Source organism: Gracilinanus agilis, chromosome 2, assembly GCF_016433145.1.
Source record: "Gracilinanus agilis isolate LMUSP501 chromosome 2, AgileGrace, whole genome shotgun sequence".
NCBI classification, from domain to species: domain Eukaryota; kingdom Metazoa; phylum Chordata; class Mammalia; order Didelphimorphia; family Didelphidae; genus Gracilinanus; species Gracilinanus agilis.
In genome coordinates this window covers 682401934-682418239 of record NC_058131.1, presented here as the reverse complement: position 1 = coordinate 682418239, position 16306 = coordinate 682401934, and the positions used below count along the sequence as shown (strand labels likewise).

Here is a 16306-nt window from a genome sequence, read left to right as displayed (position 1 = left end):
GGAGAGAGAGAGAGAGAGAGAGAGAGAGAGAGAGAGAGAGAGAGAGAGAGAGAGAGAGAGAGAGAGAGAGAGAGAGAGAGAGAGATGCATTTAGCATTCTTCTACTTGAAAAGAAAGTGATGAGGTGAAATAAAGAATGAAAATATTGTTTGAATTTCATTAAAATCATTTCTACTATTCTACTTATAGTCTATATCACTCACATTTAAGAATACTGTTTGTTGTGAGGATTCCTAAAACCCAATGCTCTATTCCCTTTGAGGGTTAGAGGTAAAATGGGGTGCAGAAGAGAAAAATTAACACTGATCCTTTTAAAGAGGCAACTCTATTTTGAGGAAAGGAAATCCTACCCGGTTAGCAATAGTCAACTGCCTTCTCATCCAAATTTTTCTGTTGGTTTGCTTCTTTTGTTCCAAAGCCCATTGTTTGGATGGAAGCTAAAGGAGGATGGGGAAACATGGTGTATGTGTAATGGTATCAATTGACAATGACAATATTGACAATAATAGGTTCATAATGATAGTATATATCATCACATTTGTAGAATATAAAGAACTTAAGCAAGATTTTTTAGTTGCTACCCGATAATTTTCCTTGTCACATATAATTCCTTTCCCAATATCTGCAATTGAGAAAGCGTCACATTCTTTGCAGGATCTTAGCACATAAGTACTATCTATTGAAATTTTGCCTCTTTGCCCTATTCCAAAATGAAAACATATTGCCCAAGCATTGACTCCTTGGCTCAGAATCAGAAGAATGAATCCTCTTTCCTCTTAGCCCCCTGTCTTTACTCAAATTTCTAACATATATTGGAAAAACTTGTTTATATTCTTTTTGTTAACACTGGTGTCACATGAAATCAAGCCAGAATACTTGCAGAATCCAGAATGATATTTATTCTTAATATTGTCCTTGATCAGTTGGATCAGAACACAAAAAGTCACACTTTGAAATGTTAGCCAACACAAACTAATGGGAATTAATGACTTTGAACAGACTAGTTATTGTTTAACTAGTGGTACTATGTGCGCAGGAGGCATCATAAAAAAGCCCCCTCTTGCTCTTCTCCCACTTGAGTTGACAGTAAGACCACCAAAGCTCCAATGGCTTTTCTGGGTGTTTCCGTCGCGCTGCTAGTTTGGTTCGTTTTCCTACTCCTTGTCTCAGTATGGAAGCAGATTCAGAGCAGTTGGAAACTTCCTCCAGGCCCATTTCCTCTTCCAATAATTGGAAATCTTTTGAACTTGGACATTAAGAATGTCCCAAAATCTTTTGCCAAGGTATGAGAAGCTTTGTTTTCTTTTTCATAAACTGAAGATTTAAAGGTTAGAAAATTTGCTGCTTTTATTAATTACCAATTAAGTATGGTTGGACTGTCAAAGATACAGTGATCTTCCTCAGGAGATAATCAATTTCCTCAGCACTGCAGATTTTTAAGTACAATATAGCTTGTGATATTATAGAGGGGATTTATATTCAAGTATAAGTTGGTCCAGATGACTTCTCAAGTGTGTTAGATCCCATAAGTGCTTGTCAATCTTATAAAAGTTAGATATTGATTTTGTTATATCTAGTTGATTCTAAAACCACTGGATCAAAGCAAAAAAATCTTTTAGCCAATTTGAGTGATGGGGAGGGAAGAAAAAAATTATCTTACTATTATGAAATAGATTTTTGGACTGATAATTTTCATAATTATCTCTCCTCATTTAATGCTAAGATTATCACAGAAAAACTTTGAGCCAAACTTTTTGGTTGAACCAGTCTAATATCCTTAGGTGAAAACAACCAATTCTTCTAGATTTGCTTTGATATTGTCTCCTAGTATTCAGGCCATGGCTAAACCGAAAGTTATCATTCTGCAATGTCGCATCTGCTGAGCATAGACTATTTTCAATCAACTCTTTCCCCCTAATTGATCTATTGCTTAGCACCTTGTAATAGCCAGGTACCCAAAGCAGAACTTATTTATCACCATTACATACTACTTTTTTTAATGTACTATTTGTTTTTTAGAGCAAGCCTCACACATAGGAAATATGCACATTGTTGAGAAAATTGAGGCACTGAGATATTGAATGGCATGCCCATCTGGATATAACCAACATACGTCTGAGGCAGAATCTGAACCCCATTTTACTGATGCCAAGTCTAATTCTCTATGCTTAAGCCAGAAAATACGGAAAAGTGTAGCTTTAAATGTTCATTACATTTATGACTAATATAGCTTGGGAAAACACTACAACCTTCTCAGACATAAAGTATACATATCATGGTAGAAGGAGCTCTCTGTCTATGAAGTCTAAAAGCTGGATTTAGATTTTGGTCTCACCTCTTTAAAACTGTATGCTCTTGGGTAAGTCATTTTTTAGCCTCCATTTCCTCTCCTATGTAAGGAAGGAGCATGATTCTTGCTCCACAGATATCCCAGATTGTTGAGAGAATCTAATAGAATAATAGATATAAAGCAATTTATAAACAAATATTCTCTTTCCCTTTCTTTCTCTCCTTCTGTCTTTTTCCCTCACCTCTCTACATCTCTCTCTCATTCCATACTTACTCTTTCTTCTCTTTTCCTTTCCTTTTTCTTCCTTCTCTCTTCCTTGCAAGGAGTATTATGAAAACTTTGAGCTGGTGGTAGGCAGAATAGATGGTGAGTAGAGATTACAAAACATTTATATAACCTTGCTCAGGAAGAACATAAAAGTCTTGGATTAATAGAGAAATAATGACAAAACAAAGTAAGGTAATAGTCAATCAACAAGAATGCTATAATCCTAAAAGGAGCTTATTTTACAGGTGCTAATTCTCTAAATCATTTAGGAGCTTAAAGAAAGGATTCAATTCAACTTCCTTGTATTATTTTCCCTTTATAATGACTGCTGTCTAAAGGTTCCTTACTGCTGGTGGGGAAAACATTTAAATGTGTGACTTTCTGAACAATAATTTACTTTTCTCTAAAAGTTGATGACTAGATGGAGTGGGAGAGGAATGAAAATGATGCTGGACATAAGTGAGGGTAGTTTCCTCCACAGCTGTTGAGAGTTGAACTGGGAAGATCAATCTTATTTTAGATCAATACTTATCTATATCACATGGCTTCAAAATTGAAAACCAAAGGAAGAGCAGGAAGACTACTAAAAGGTCAGAAGGAAGTGGAATGACTCAATTCTTAACCATTCAAGAATGGATTGGACCACTGAGGCAGGGTCTGATCTATGAGGAAGCAGAGCTTGGCAGTGACCTAACCATCTGTACCAAAATGATATCCTCTCCCTTCCCCATCCATTACTCTTAGATTCTGTTTCAGCACAAATGTGTATTCTATGCAGGAGTAACATACTAAAAGTAGCATCCATTGTTGATAACTTTATCATGAATAAGTAGTCAAGATTAACAAGAAGAAGAAGCACCTAAGGGAAAGGCACTCAGGAATAGGAAATTTCATTAGATTGGATGGGTCTAGGAATGTGGAGTTAGAACACGAATCTGAATCTTCCTTGACTTGTATGTAATTCCCTTTACAGTCCTAATCAAATCAATTGGCATTTATCAATTTCAAGATTTAGTGCCATCATTCAGGGTCTTGGATCTGCACTCTACTGACCTTATCCAAATTTTATATTCTTACTGAACCTTTTATAAATGGACTTTTTAAAAAAGTGTTTCTGATGACTTTTAATTCAACACCGCACTCATGTGTGGATAAACCTTTCTTCCTCCCATACCCTTTCTACCATGGACCTCTCTTCCATCTGACATTATTTTCACTGACAACTTACATTTCCAACTTTGGAAAGAACTAATTCCTATAATCCCTCAATCCTTTGGAAAAAGGTGTTTTTACCACCCCAAAGCTACAATATATGCCTTTACTCCTCCATGTACACTACTACCTAAATTTCATCTGAAATTTTTAAATCCTTACCTTGTAACTGAGAATCAATGCTAAGTGTTGGTTCCAAGGCAGAAGAGCAGTAAAGGCTAGGCAATTGAGCTTAAGTGACTTGTTTAGGGCCACATAGTTAGGAGATATCTGTTGCCAGAGTGAACCCAGGACCTTCCGTCTCTAGGCTTCGCTTTCTATCCATGAAGCCACCTAGTTGCCCCTCCTCTGAATTTTTAATGCTGCATCAAACTGTTGGTAAATATGCAAACAAATCTAAGATGAGCATTACACTGCCATCAAAATGGGCTCCATCCATAATCCTAAATGTTCATTATGAGTTGTGCCAGTCATCTTGGTTTTAAAATAATTGGAAATAGAAGATCATCCCTTTTAGTAAAACAAATGAAAAGAGACCTTTGTTTTTTAATTTAATTTAATTTTTTAACATTTAATAATAATATTTATTGAGACCTTTGTTTTAAGATGTTGGGTGACCTCAATTTTTATTTGTGCATCTCTATATATTTGTGTGGTCCTTTACAGCTAGCTAAAGAATATGGCCCCGTGTTCACAGTGTATGTTGGCTCAAGGCGTATTGTAGTGTTACACGGATACAAAGTTGTAAAAGAAGCTTTGCTGGATCTTAAAAATGAATTTGCAGGAAGAGCAGATATACCAGCCTTTGAGGCCCATCAAAATTCTGGTAGGTCTCTAAACCTTTTAATTTTTAAAATTTTATGTACAACTCTTACCTTCATCATAGAATCCATACTGTTTATTGTTTCCAAGACATAAAAATGGTAAGGGCCTCAATGATGGGGGTTAGGTGTCACAGCTAGGGAGTATCTGCGATCAGATTTGAACCCAGGGCCTCCTGTCTCCAGACCTGACTCTCTCTATATTTATTTTATATATTTATAGAGATTTTATGTTTACCTATGTGCATATTTTATCTCTGAAGAAAAGATAAGCCCCTTGAAAACTGAGACTATATCCTCCACATAAACCTCTGCCTTTTTTGACATCCAATCTTATTATCCTGAAATTGATTCTATCATTTAATATTTAATATGACTGTGTGATACAAATTTACTGATCTTTCTTCCCTAGGAATTATTTTCAATGATTCAGAGACCTGGAGAGATACACGTCGATTCGGCCTCATGGTCCTCAGAGATTATGGAATGGGGAAGCAGAGCAATGAGGAAAGAATTCAGAGGGAATCTCAATTCCTGCTGGAGGCACTCAGGAACACAAATTGTTAGTGTTTTAGAAGGAAGGAAATAATGAAATTATTTTTTTTAGTCCCATCCCAAATGTAGAAAATTGCCCAATAACTTCTTTAGGCTACAGAGAGGTTCATTCCCAAGACTAAATGTACATATGAGGTAGAGTAAGGGATCTCTGATTATTATATTCATATCACATGCTATGAATAGAATAACCTATTTCTAGAATATATTTAGGCTTGAATGCAGACTCCAGGTGGCCTGGGAGAAGTCACTTAATTCCTGTCCTTCAACTTCCTCTTCTGTTTAGTGGAATTAATCATTCCAATGCCTACCTGATCTATTTCACAAAGTGGTCGTACAGATTAAATGCTAAAAGCATGAGAAAGAGAATTGTGGAACAGAAAGGCACAGTAAAAATAGAAGTTAATAATTCAGAGGCAACATAGAATAATAAAAAAGAATATTGACTATATTCAGAGGAGTTGAATTCATATCTTATTCTGGAAGCTTACTACCTGTGTGATCTTAATCAAGTCATTTTATATCCTGGGGGTCTCGATTATTTCTGCTGTAAAATGATATTGGATGGGTGGGGGAAGAGTAGGTATTTAAATCTGCCTCTTGTCCTTTAAGTGTTATGAGAAAATAAACAATATGAAAACATTAAACTGAATGAAATATTAAATCAGAGAAATGATAAGCCCTTGGTGTCACAAGGTATATCAACAGGGCAGTTGAAGCGGTATAGTGACAATGAGATTTGATCCCCAGTTAGATGGATTTATAATTTGTAAAAGACTGAAACATTGAATAGACAAGGGAATTTGGAATCCATTCTATCACACACACACAGACACACACACACACACACACACATACACTATAAGAATGTTGCATATTAAATCTTCTTTTTGCTACTTTTCCTTTTTCAGCTCAACCCTTTGATCCAACCTTCATCCTTGGTGGTGGTCCCTTAAATGTCATCCATGATATTCTATTCCACAGTCGCCTTGACTATTCAGACAAGACATGTCAGAGGCTGTTGCATATGTTCAATGAAGACTTCTACCTGTTAAGCACACCCTGGCTTCAGGTAAGGTCATTTTTCTCTTAGGGGGAAAAGAATTTTCATTCTATTGTTTCAATTGTTCTGGGTACATTGAGCTAAACCTATAGAGTCAACAAATTCAAAAAAAAGAAAATTCAATGGATAGAAGATACAAAGAAGCAGCTGACAGATCTCTATAAAGAAAAACCCCACCTATAAATTAGAGCTATCTGAAAATGAAATGGGCTACCTTGAAATTTAATGAATAACTCCTCTTAAGAAATTTTTACATGAGGGATGAATAATCACTTATCTTCAATGCTTTTATAGGGAGTCTTGCTTCAAAAATGACTTATACTAAAAGAAATATAAAGTCTTTTTCTAAATATGAGGTTCCTTAATTTTAGATGAATATATGAAAAATTTGTTGATTAATTTGTGATGCAGAGCTCCCTGTGTGGGAATTTCTTATACCAATAGCATTTCCAACACAGGCAGATCTGATGTTGTGACTGAGGGAGAGAGAAAGAAAGAGAGATGGGGCTATTAAATCAAGCTATAGAGTGAATAATCATTCCAGTGAAAAGTTTTGTATTATATCCAACAAACCTTAATGTGGTGACATAGAGGGTACAGTGTATAGTATACTACATCTAGAGTCAGAAAGAGCTAGGTTCAATTTCAGGCACAGAAACTTACTGTGACCCTGTACAAATTACTTAAACTTCTATTTGCCTCAGTTTCCTCATCTATAAAAGGGGGATAATAATAGCACTTAGGTTCCAAGGTTATTGTGAGGATCAAAGGAAATAATGGTTCTGAAATGCTTAGCATAGAGCTTGGCAAATGGTAAACATTATATGTATTAGCTATTATTATTATTATTCCTTCTTTTTAGATTTACAATAATATAGGATCTTACTTACGTTACCTACCTGGAAGTCACCGGAGAGTTTTGAAAAATGTATCTGAAGCAAAACAGTATGTATTTGAAAAAATCAAAGAACATCAAGAGGTACTGGATCTCAATCACCCTCAAGATTTAACTGACACTCTACTCATCCAAATGGAGAAGGTATGGCATAAAAAATCAATTTGTCATTTGGTTCTGTCAGTTTCTGCAGTATAATTAGGTCTAAAGAGCTTTGACAAAAGCAGGTTGAAGAGCTATACAGAAAATTCACAACAAAAATGCAGGTTTTGAACATTAATTTTACAACTAATCTCTCTAGAATAGTTTTCTATGTTCCTCACATTCATTAGATATTGCTTCCCTTTGTCTATCTAAATAGGACCTTTGAGTGTTTCTGCAACCTGACTAGCTTAGGGAGAATTGATTACCTTTTCCACTGAAGCTAGATTTCTTATTTAGCCTGTTTCATTAGAGAATAGAAAGATAAGTTCTGTTAAGGGCTCCTTTTGGCATTAGTCATCTTTCTCTAGGTCATTCTTGGAACAGTTTTCTAATTGATGATGTCTCAATCTAGTCTGCAGCAAATTTTAAAGAATCCTTCAAACTTTTGCAACCGAAAGTCCTTAAGGATTAGTCTATAACGTGATCCTTACAATTCAACTTACTTTAGACATGAGATACTGGAAAGACAGAAGTAAACTCAAGAAAATGTTTAATTTAAAATATAATGTTCTAATCGAGAGTAATATAAAATAGACAACTTATTTTTAAAGGAGATGGGAAACAACAGATATACTATCATGAGGAAGATTTAAAGAAACAAAATGATTAGGTATACTTTATAGATTAAAGCAATCTATGATTAATTTAAATAAATCTTTGTCTTTTCAAAGATGGTCTATCTTAGGATCATAGACCTGAGAGACACCTTTTGCATAATTACCAAAGCCACAAATGTAGTTGAGACCTCTATTTTAATCTTAACTTGAGCTTCTCTGCCAATGCCACAAAAAGGGGGCCACATAGAATCAGAAAATGTGCTTGTCTTGACTTGTATCCTAGCCATGTCCCTATGATGTTTGAAAACATGTTCCCATTTTTAAGGGCATTGTGACTCCCAGAGTGATTTGAAGGACAGTCAAAGCCCAAAACAATAAACATCTGATAGTCAGATCAAGGATACATAATCCACAGAATGGGAAAACACATCTGCCACTTCCACTTCATCATCCAGTGAGGTCAAATGCACCAAAAGCTCAAAAATAAGCCACTTTCCATGCAAGTGTTCTATTGTAGAGACTAGTGGGACTAGAATAAAACAGGACCAAAATTGACTTCAAGTAGTAGTCAGCAGTTCTTTGCTCACTGTTAAGAATAAGAGGTGGTTGAGTTTAGAAGACTTCTTCTCATATCATAGACAACTGGGTGGTATGGCAAATAAGAGAGCTGGCCTTTGAGTCAGAAAGACCTGAGTTCAAATCCATTCTTAGACACTTAGCAGTTGTGTGACAATGAGCATATCACTTAAGCCTGCTCAGTTTCAGGTTCCTCTTCTGAAAAATGAGGATAATGATAGTACCTTCTTAACAGGATCTAATGAGATAACATGGATAATACTTTGGAAACCTTTGACCTTAGAGTTTTACAGAGTCTCATTTTATAAATGAAGAAATAAGGCTGAGAACTATACATTCCCACAGACAGCAAAAAACTGTAGGTGGGATTTGAATCCAGCTCCCCTTAATGCCATGTTCATTTTTTTGTGCACAACTCAGATTGAAGGAGAGAATTAGACAGATATCACTGTGTCTTGGGAAAGTATTTCTCTTTTTATCAATTAATCACTTATATGTCTATGCCAAATACTTTTTTAGGACCAAAAGAACCAAAAACTTGGATTTAACCTAGAAAATGTAACAGTCACCGTGGCTGATTTACTTTTTGCTGGAACAGAGACCACCAGTACCACTTTGAGATATGGATTACTCCTACTTCTAAAACACCCCAAAGTGGAAGGTAAGATAAGTTAGGAACAATTGTACAGTGGATGAGGTATGAGAACAAAAGAGTACTTGTGTTATTCAACAAATTGGGGTTCTAGCTTTGGTTCTGTCACTATCAAGATGTATAATTTTAGAAAGATTTCTGAATTTTTCTAATATGTAGTCCCTCACTTTAGAGGAATTGTTACTGAGATCACTGGATCATAAATTTAGGGTCAGAAGAGACCCTTTTAGTGGTGTTTCCCATTGGACCATATTGCCTCTCAGTGAGCTAAGGGAGAGGAAGACTAGGCTTTGACTGAAATAGAAAAGGTCTAATAGATGTTCTTGTCAGTGGTAAATACTAGCAAATAGGCAAGGGAATTGAGAGCCTAATACTATGAAAAGCACAGGAATTCCCAGCTAGCAAGCACTGGGTTTGATTTGAATCAGTAACTCAAAGTAAGATACCTCTTCCCAATCAAACACTGGTGGGAATGTATTTGAGCTGAATTTTAAATGGTAGTGGTTTGGGAATCATATGATATGGATATATTATTTTCTGGGTATAATACCATTTATATGTGATCTGTTAATAAAGGACAGGTCAACAGTGTGCCTCCATTTGTGCTAATGACCCAAAGTGAGGGCTGCCAACATCTTTATTTTTTAATATAATATTTTATCTTTTTTTATAATTTCATGAAATGGCAGTTTTTATTTTCATTTTCTAAAACTTATTCTTTCCCTTCCTTCTTCATTCTCTTCCTCCCTCCCATCTCCCTGAGACAGTAAGCATTATGATCTATACATGCAAGATCATACAAAACATATTTCCATATTGGTAATGTTGAGAAAGACTCATATGAAACAAAAAACATGAAAAAATTAAATTGAGAAAACAGTATGCTCTGATCTGTTTTAAGACTTCATTATTTTTTTCTGGGAGAAAAATGAGTATTTTGAAACATGACCTGGATTTAAATTTAGACTCTGCTATTGTCTCTATTGTGACTTTAGATAAGTCACTCATTTTTGGAGCTCAATTTAATAATTTATAACAGAAGGGGCTTGAGCATGAGAGACTTCCCAGCGTCTGAGCCTCAAATTGTGACAACTGAGAAGGGGAAATAGAGTCATTCAGTGAATGGAACAATTTCTCTGATGAACTGCATTATAGTTAATCTATTTCAGATGAGGGATAGAGAGAGACAGAAACTGAAAGGTGGACAGACAGACAGAAATGGAGAAAGAAAGACCAAATGGGAAAGAAATAAAGTGAGAGCAGACAGAGACAGAGAGAGAGAAAGGTCAGTCAAATAACCTCCATGGATTGCTTAGATACATCAATAGATGAATCATAGTTGCATCATCATAAAGTCTACCAGCAATTGCATTTTTGTTAATTAAAATTCTGTGAACATAAACTAAGTTCTTGGTGCTACCATCCCCATATCTAACCCTAAATAGCTATTCAGCCTCTCCCAACTAGGTAAATGTATGGGTCTTTTCCCCATGAAAATTTCTGTTAATTGAGTCACCATGAGGATGAGACAACATCCCCTGGTTGTTCTTGTCCTGGCAGGGCAGTAGGACAGTTAGCTTTCTTTGCTTCTTTTCTGTTCCTAAAATATGTGTTGACCACAGGAAAGTCCCAAATAGGGCAACTAGGTGGCTCAATGGTTATAGCATAAGGAAGGAAGTCAAGAAAACTCATCTTCATGAGTTTAAATGTGGCCTCAGACTTACTACCTGAGTGACCCTGGACTAGTTATTTAATCCTGTTTGCCTCAGTTTTCTCATCTTTAAAATGAATTGGAGAAGGAAGTGTCAAACCACTCCAGTTTCTTTACCAAGAAAATCATAAGTAAGGTCTCTAAAAGTTGGACATGACTGAAACAATTAAACAACAGCAACAGCAAAGTCTCAAATGCCCTCCTATATCATTCTCCTACATACTTCTTAGAATGTAGGAATAGGAGCATAATGTAGCCATTCCTATATGCTGTTTCTCTATATATCTTGACAGAAAAACTTCACGAAGAAATCGATCGAGTGATTGGACCACACCGACTTCCTTCCATGAAGGACAAAGTAAACATGCCTTACATGGATGCTGTGGTACATGAGATCCAGAGATTCATTAATCTTGTCCCTTCTAACCTGCCCCACATAATGCATGAAGACATCCATTTCAGAGGATATCTAATACCCAAGGTCAGAAGAATCACATTTCCTCTATTATTACACACATCCAAGTGCTAAATAGAAGTTGTCTGCCTCATTGGTCAAATCTCCAATCAGATAAAGAGAGGTCAGAGAAATGATACTCCAGCTTCAGAGAACTGATCAGGCTCTGTTTTTTTGTGAGATTCTTACCAATAGGTTGAGAATTAGGAGACTAGTATCTAATCTTGACTTTGCTACTTACTACCTATGAGATATTGGCCAAATTACTACCTTCACATGTCTGAGGAAAGCTATTTATTTAGCTTGACTTCAGTTTTCCCACATGGAAGTTAGGTATGGTCTCCAGAGATTTATATTCTAGATTTCTATGCTATAATAACTTGAAAAAATATTGGTTTTAAGAGCCAACTCTAATGATATTTTCCTAAATCTAGACACTTTCTGTTTGGTAACTACCATGTTTACCTATGCTTGGTCTTCATCCTTTCTGTGTCACATATCTGTTTCACCAATTTTATAACTGCTTTTTGGACAATTCTTCAAAACTTTTATCTCCCATCTTTTCTTTTCTCCAAAGTAGTTTGTCCAACTTGTTTATTGACCACAGTTATTTTAGCACATATCTGACCACCACTCCCTATAGCTAGGATTATTCCTTGTTCACCTTTTTCTCTCAAAAATGCCCAGCATATGGAATATATGTTTAAAATCTCAATTGAGGTATTGGAGTTATTCAAATAAGAACAATGTCACATTTTTATAATATTTTTCCAAGTTATAAAACATTCTTCTTAGAATAATCCTTTGAGATAGATGTTGTTTAGAGTTCCTAGCCAAACTGCCATCAATGTAACAATTATTCCCATTTGGGAGGTGAGAAAACTAAAAATAAATGTAGGCAAGGAATTTTCCCATTGTAATGTTTCATACATGAAATATCTAGCATTCCAACCCAGGGCTTCAGAATCCATATCCAATACTCAATACACTCTAGCACATGACCTTCTATAAACAAGCATCTTTGGAAATAATGAGTTTAATAAATTAATTTCCTGAGCTTTACAACTACCCTGTTTCACTAAAGGGTTTTCAAATTCAAGCAGCTTATTTGGCAATTTGTTTATTTGTGGGGTGTTTATTCATTTTAGGGCACAACAGTATACCCAACTCTAGACTCTATCATGCTTGACAGTGAAGAATTCCCTAATCCAGAACAATTTGACCCAGGACATTTTCTGAATGAAAATGGGAAATTTAAGTACAGTGACTACTTTAAAGCTTTTTCTGCAGGTAAGTATTTTCATTTTTTGTCCTTTACAAATAATTACTTGGGCTCTCAGAGTTACTTTTTTGCCACTCTGTGTTGATTTGCATTGACATTTGTTATCATCCCAGAACTCAGAAGTATTCACAGCATCTCAGAGATGAAAGGTACCTCAAAAGTTCATCTCATTCCCTTTCTGCCCAGTCAGAACACACAACATCAGGGCATCAGAGTTATTAATGCTAAAAGGGAAATTAGAATCATTCCTGTCCAACTCCTTTGTTTTACAAATCAGAAAAAGGGGACCCAGAAAGGTGACCCTACTTGCTTAAGGTCACAAAGGTAGAAATAGCGACAAGATCTGAACCCAAGTCCCCTGACTTCAACTACAGTTTTCTTTCCATGGTCCCATACTGACTCTTGCTTGAAGACCTGAAGTTGTGGGAAACTCACTACTTATACACCCAAGCATCTCATCCAACATCTACTCTATTTGTTAAGAAGGTTTGCCATAAATTGAATTGAGATCTGTCTCTCTGTTATGTAAATATTTTTTGTTGTTCAGATATTTCAATCATGTCTGACTCTTCATGATCCCAGCTCAACTTTTCTTGGCAAAGATGAAAATTAGTTTGCCATTTTCTTCACCTGCTCATTTTATAGATGAGGAAACTGAGGCAAACATGAGAGGCTGACTTGCTACATAGCTAGTAAATGTCTGATGTGGGGTTTGAATTCTGGTCTTCCCAGTGTACAACCTAGATGCTACATGAATGCTGCAACATGGAAAATGGCAGGGTTGAATTCCTGCAAGATACAGGGTCAAGCCTCACCCAGAATTCCAGGGGACACTCCCTGGAGAACTCTGGATGAGGGGACAATTTAAAGCAGTTAGGGACAGTTGATTCCTGAGGGTTGACGTGAGCAGGTCTCTCTGTTTGCTGAGCCCAATTCTGGAGAGCTTTGGTGGCCTGTGGCAATAGCCATTTTGGTTTTTCTTTGCAGTCTGCCTGTATAGCTGAACTAGACCTTTCGTGCAATAACATTTTTGTTACCATTTAGTTATTTTAGATATTAGAAGTGATAATTATAGGCTTTGAGGGCAAACTAGTTATAAAGTCTACCATTCCCTTCGGGGGGGGGATGTTTTTATCTAATAGTTCAGGGATTCCCAGATCTTATCCTAGTCCCTGAAAACCTTCCTTCCTTCCCTTGCTTGTTTTTATTAGTAAATCTACATCTTTTGGGAGCAGTTCCTGTTTATTATTCTGGGAATAATTACATCCAACTTCAGCTAAGTTTCCTTCAGCTGTCTGGCCCATACAAGTTAGATTCATCTGTCCCTAATAACTACAAGACATCAAGCTTCTCCTATTATCCCTAAATCAAACCTGTGGGGAATATAAGTTGAAAAAGTGAACATCATTAGATATTTGCCTTGCTGAGCCTTGCCAGAAGACATCAGTCCTGCCTCCATTTCCAACTGATTTCTAATTGCTTGTTGGGAGGGGGGAGAAAGGTGCACTGAGCTAGATTGAGCCCCTCCCTTCTCACTCCAGCCTGTGGGGGGGGGGAGGACTGTGACCTGCAGGTTTCTAGTTTCAGGCCATCTCTTCAGCTTCCCAAATATCTCTGTTAAGATCAACATAACAATGCACTACTCCTACTTCTGGGGGCTATATAGGGGTTTTCATAGAGAACCAGTAACTCAATTTTCAGGGCTGCCCATTCCCTAACTCTCACTTGTAGCTTCAAAAAGCTGTAGCATGTTCTGCAACCACACCTCCCAAAAGTATATGCCATATTTCCCTGACTCCTTGATTAGATAAAAATGCATATGGTTTAACATTTTCTTGATGACTAGGGGTTATCATTATAAACATCCAATATTTTACTCTATGCATGCTAGCAATATTTCAGTGTATTCAGAGATATTTGCCCCATATAGGAAATGATCCTAGGTGTCTGCGTTTTTCTATGGTACTTTCCCTCTCCCCCCTTTCTGTTGCCTACAACTTGTAACAGTTCTTCAAATTCCGAGCTCCCTTGAAAGTACACCTCAATTGCCCCTGGATAAATGAAGATTATTCTGATTCTCAGTTGCCTAAGCTATGCCCCAATACTTAAGTTTAAATGTTGCCTTTCCCCTCAGTAAAAGGTAAATTTCTTGAGGGCAGGGTCTGATTTGTTTTTCCCTTTTTATTCTCTCACCCAAGTTAGTGCCTAGCCCATACTAGGCATTTGATAGATTCTTATTAAATGGAAGTTCATTGAATTGCTATTTATTTATTGTATTAACTGTGTTGCATAAGTTGAATAATGTCATTGACTAATATTACTTGGGATTCTTTCCAGGAAAGCGTGTATGTGTTGGAGAAGGTCTGGCTCGAATGGAGTTATTTTTATTCATGTCCATAATTTTACAGCATTTTAATTTGAAGTCTCTCATCAGTCCAGAAAAAATTGATACCAGCCCACTCACTGTTGGTTTTGGCACCATCCCACCAATTTACAAGCTCTCCGTTCTGCCTCGATCATAGATGTTCAGAAGGCACTACGCCAAACAACCCATTTGATTCGTTGCTGGAATCAAGAGATTTTTTATTGGGAATATATGCTTCTTGTGAATAGAGACTGAATCTATTGTAAAATGAAAAAAATACTTAAAAAATTGTTCTAGTTTCTTTTCTAGCTCTTGTGGAGAAAGGAAGTTTATAGGTTAAACACATACTCCTCTGGTCAGGCAACCTTTCCCCATGCTTTCTTTGGGATATTTATGTCTGGAATCTTCTTTGTTAGAAATTTCCAGGTTTCTACCTAATAAACTTCTGATTCTCTGTGACATTAGATATTCAAAACCAAACAAAACTAAGACTATACCAATCTCTATAAAATCTTTGACTTCCTTCCATATTAAGGTCAAAATCACTTGTGTGTGACAGTTTAAGTATTGTACTTCTGAAATGGATTGTGTTTCTGTCATAACATTGGTGCTAGAGCAAGAAGTCAACTTTAACCTGAGGATCATCACACCAAATTTTGGACTTTATGTATCCTGCCCTTTTGGAAATGTGCTAATATTTTTGTCTCTCTACGTGACTGGCTGAATCTTTATCTCCATTTTACTTGCACCCCCAACTCATGTTCCCTGAACATCTAAAGCTTAATACCTTTTCTTTGTATAAGATAAAATTTACCTTTAATAAAGGTCTGGTACTTTATTATTATTTGTTCACTAACTTTTTCTATGGAAAAGTGTATGGAACACACACACACACACACACTCACACACACACACAATCTATGGCTGATTCTTACAACTAGGTTATTATTTAAAAGTTTTTATCCCATTCAGTACATTATTCCCAAGTACCTAATTGAACCATGGAGACTTTACATCTAAATCATATTCCCATTTTACCTTATCTTGATGAACAGTGTGAGACGTTGGTCTATATTTGATGTTTGCCAAGTAGCTTTCCAGTTTCCTTATCAATTTTTGTCATAAAATGAGTTCTAGTCTTAAAAGCTTTGTTCTTTGGGTTTGTCAAACACAAGATTACTATACTGACAAAGGTCTACATAGGCAAAGCTATGATTTTTCCAGAATAAATGAACAGTTCTGAAAATTGAGCTATAAAGGAAGTTGAGTACTGCAAAATTAATCCTTTCAAAGTGTGGAGCTGGAGTAGACACTCGAGAGAGTCCTTTAGACAGCAATGAGTTTAAATCTGTTCAATAATGAAAGAAATTAATTCAGACTATTCACTGGAAGGTCAAATACT

The 16306-nt window shown here is 36.2% G+C and overlaps 1 protein-coding gene across 1 annotated transcript; it reads left to right on the top strand.

The window, feature by feature from the left end:
- Positions 1-1106: 1106 nt before the first annotated feature.
- On the top strand, positions 1107-15745 carry LOC123236454 (cytochrome P450 2E1). Its single transcript, XM_044662852.1, has 9 exons — positions 1107-1283; positions 4436-4595; positions 5003-5152; positions 6057-6217; positions 7071-7247; positions 8960-9101; positions 11097-11284; positions 12406-12547; positions 14877-15745. Exons 1-9 carry the CDS (start codon positions 1107-1109, stop codon positions 15059-15061), a joined length of 1482 nt encoding a protein of 493 aa, XP_044518787.1. The 3' UTR covers positions 15062-15745.
- Positions 15746-16306: the final 561 nt, after the last annotated feature.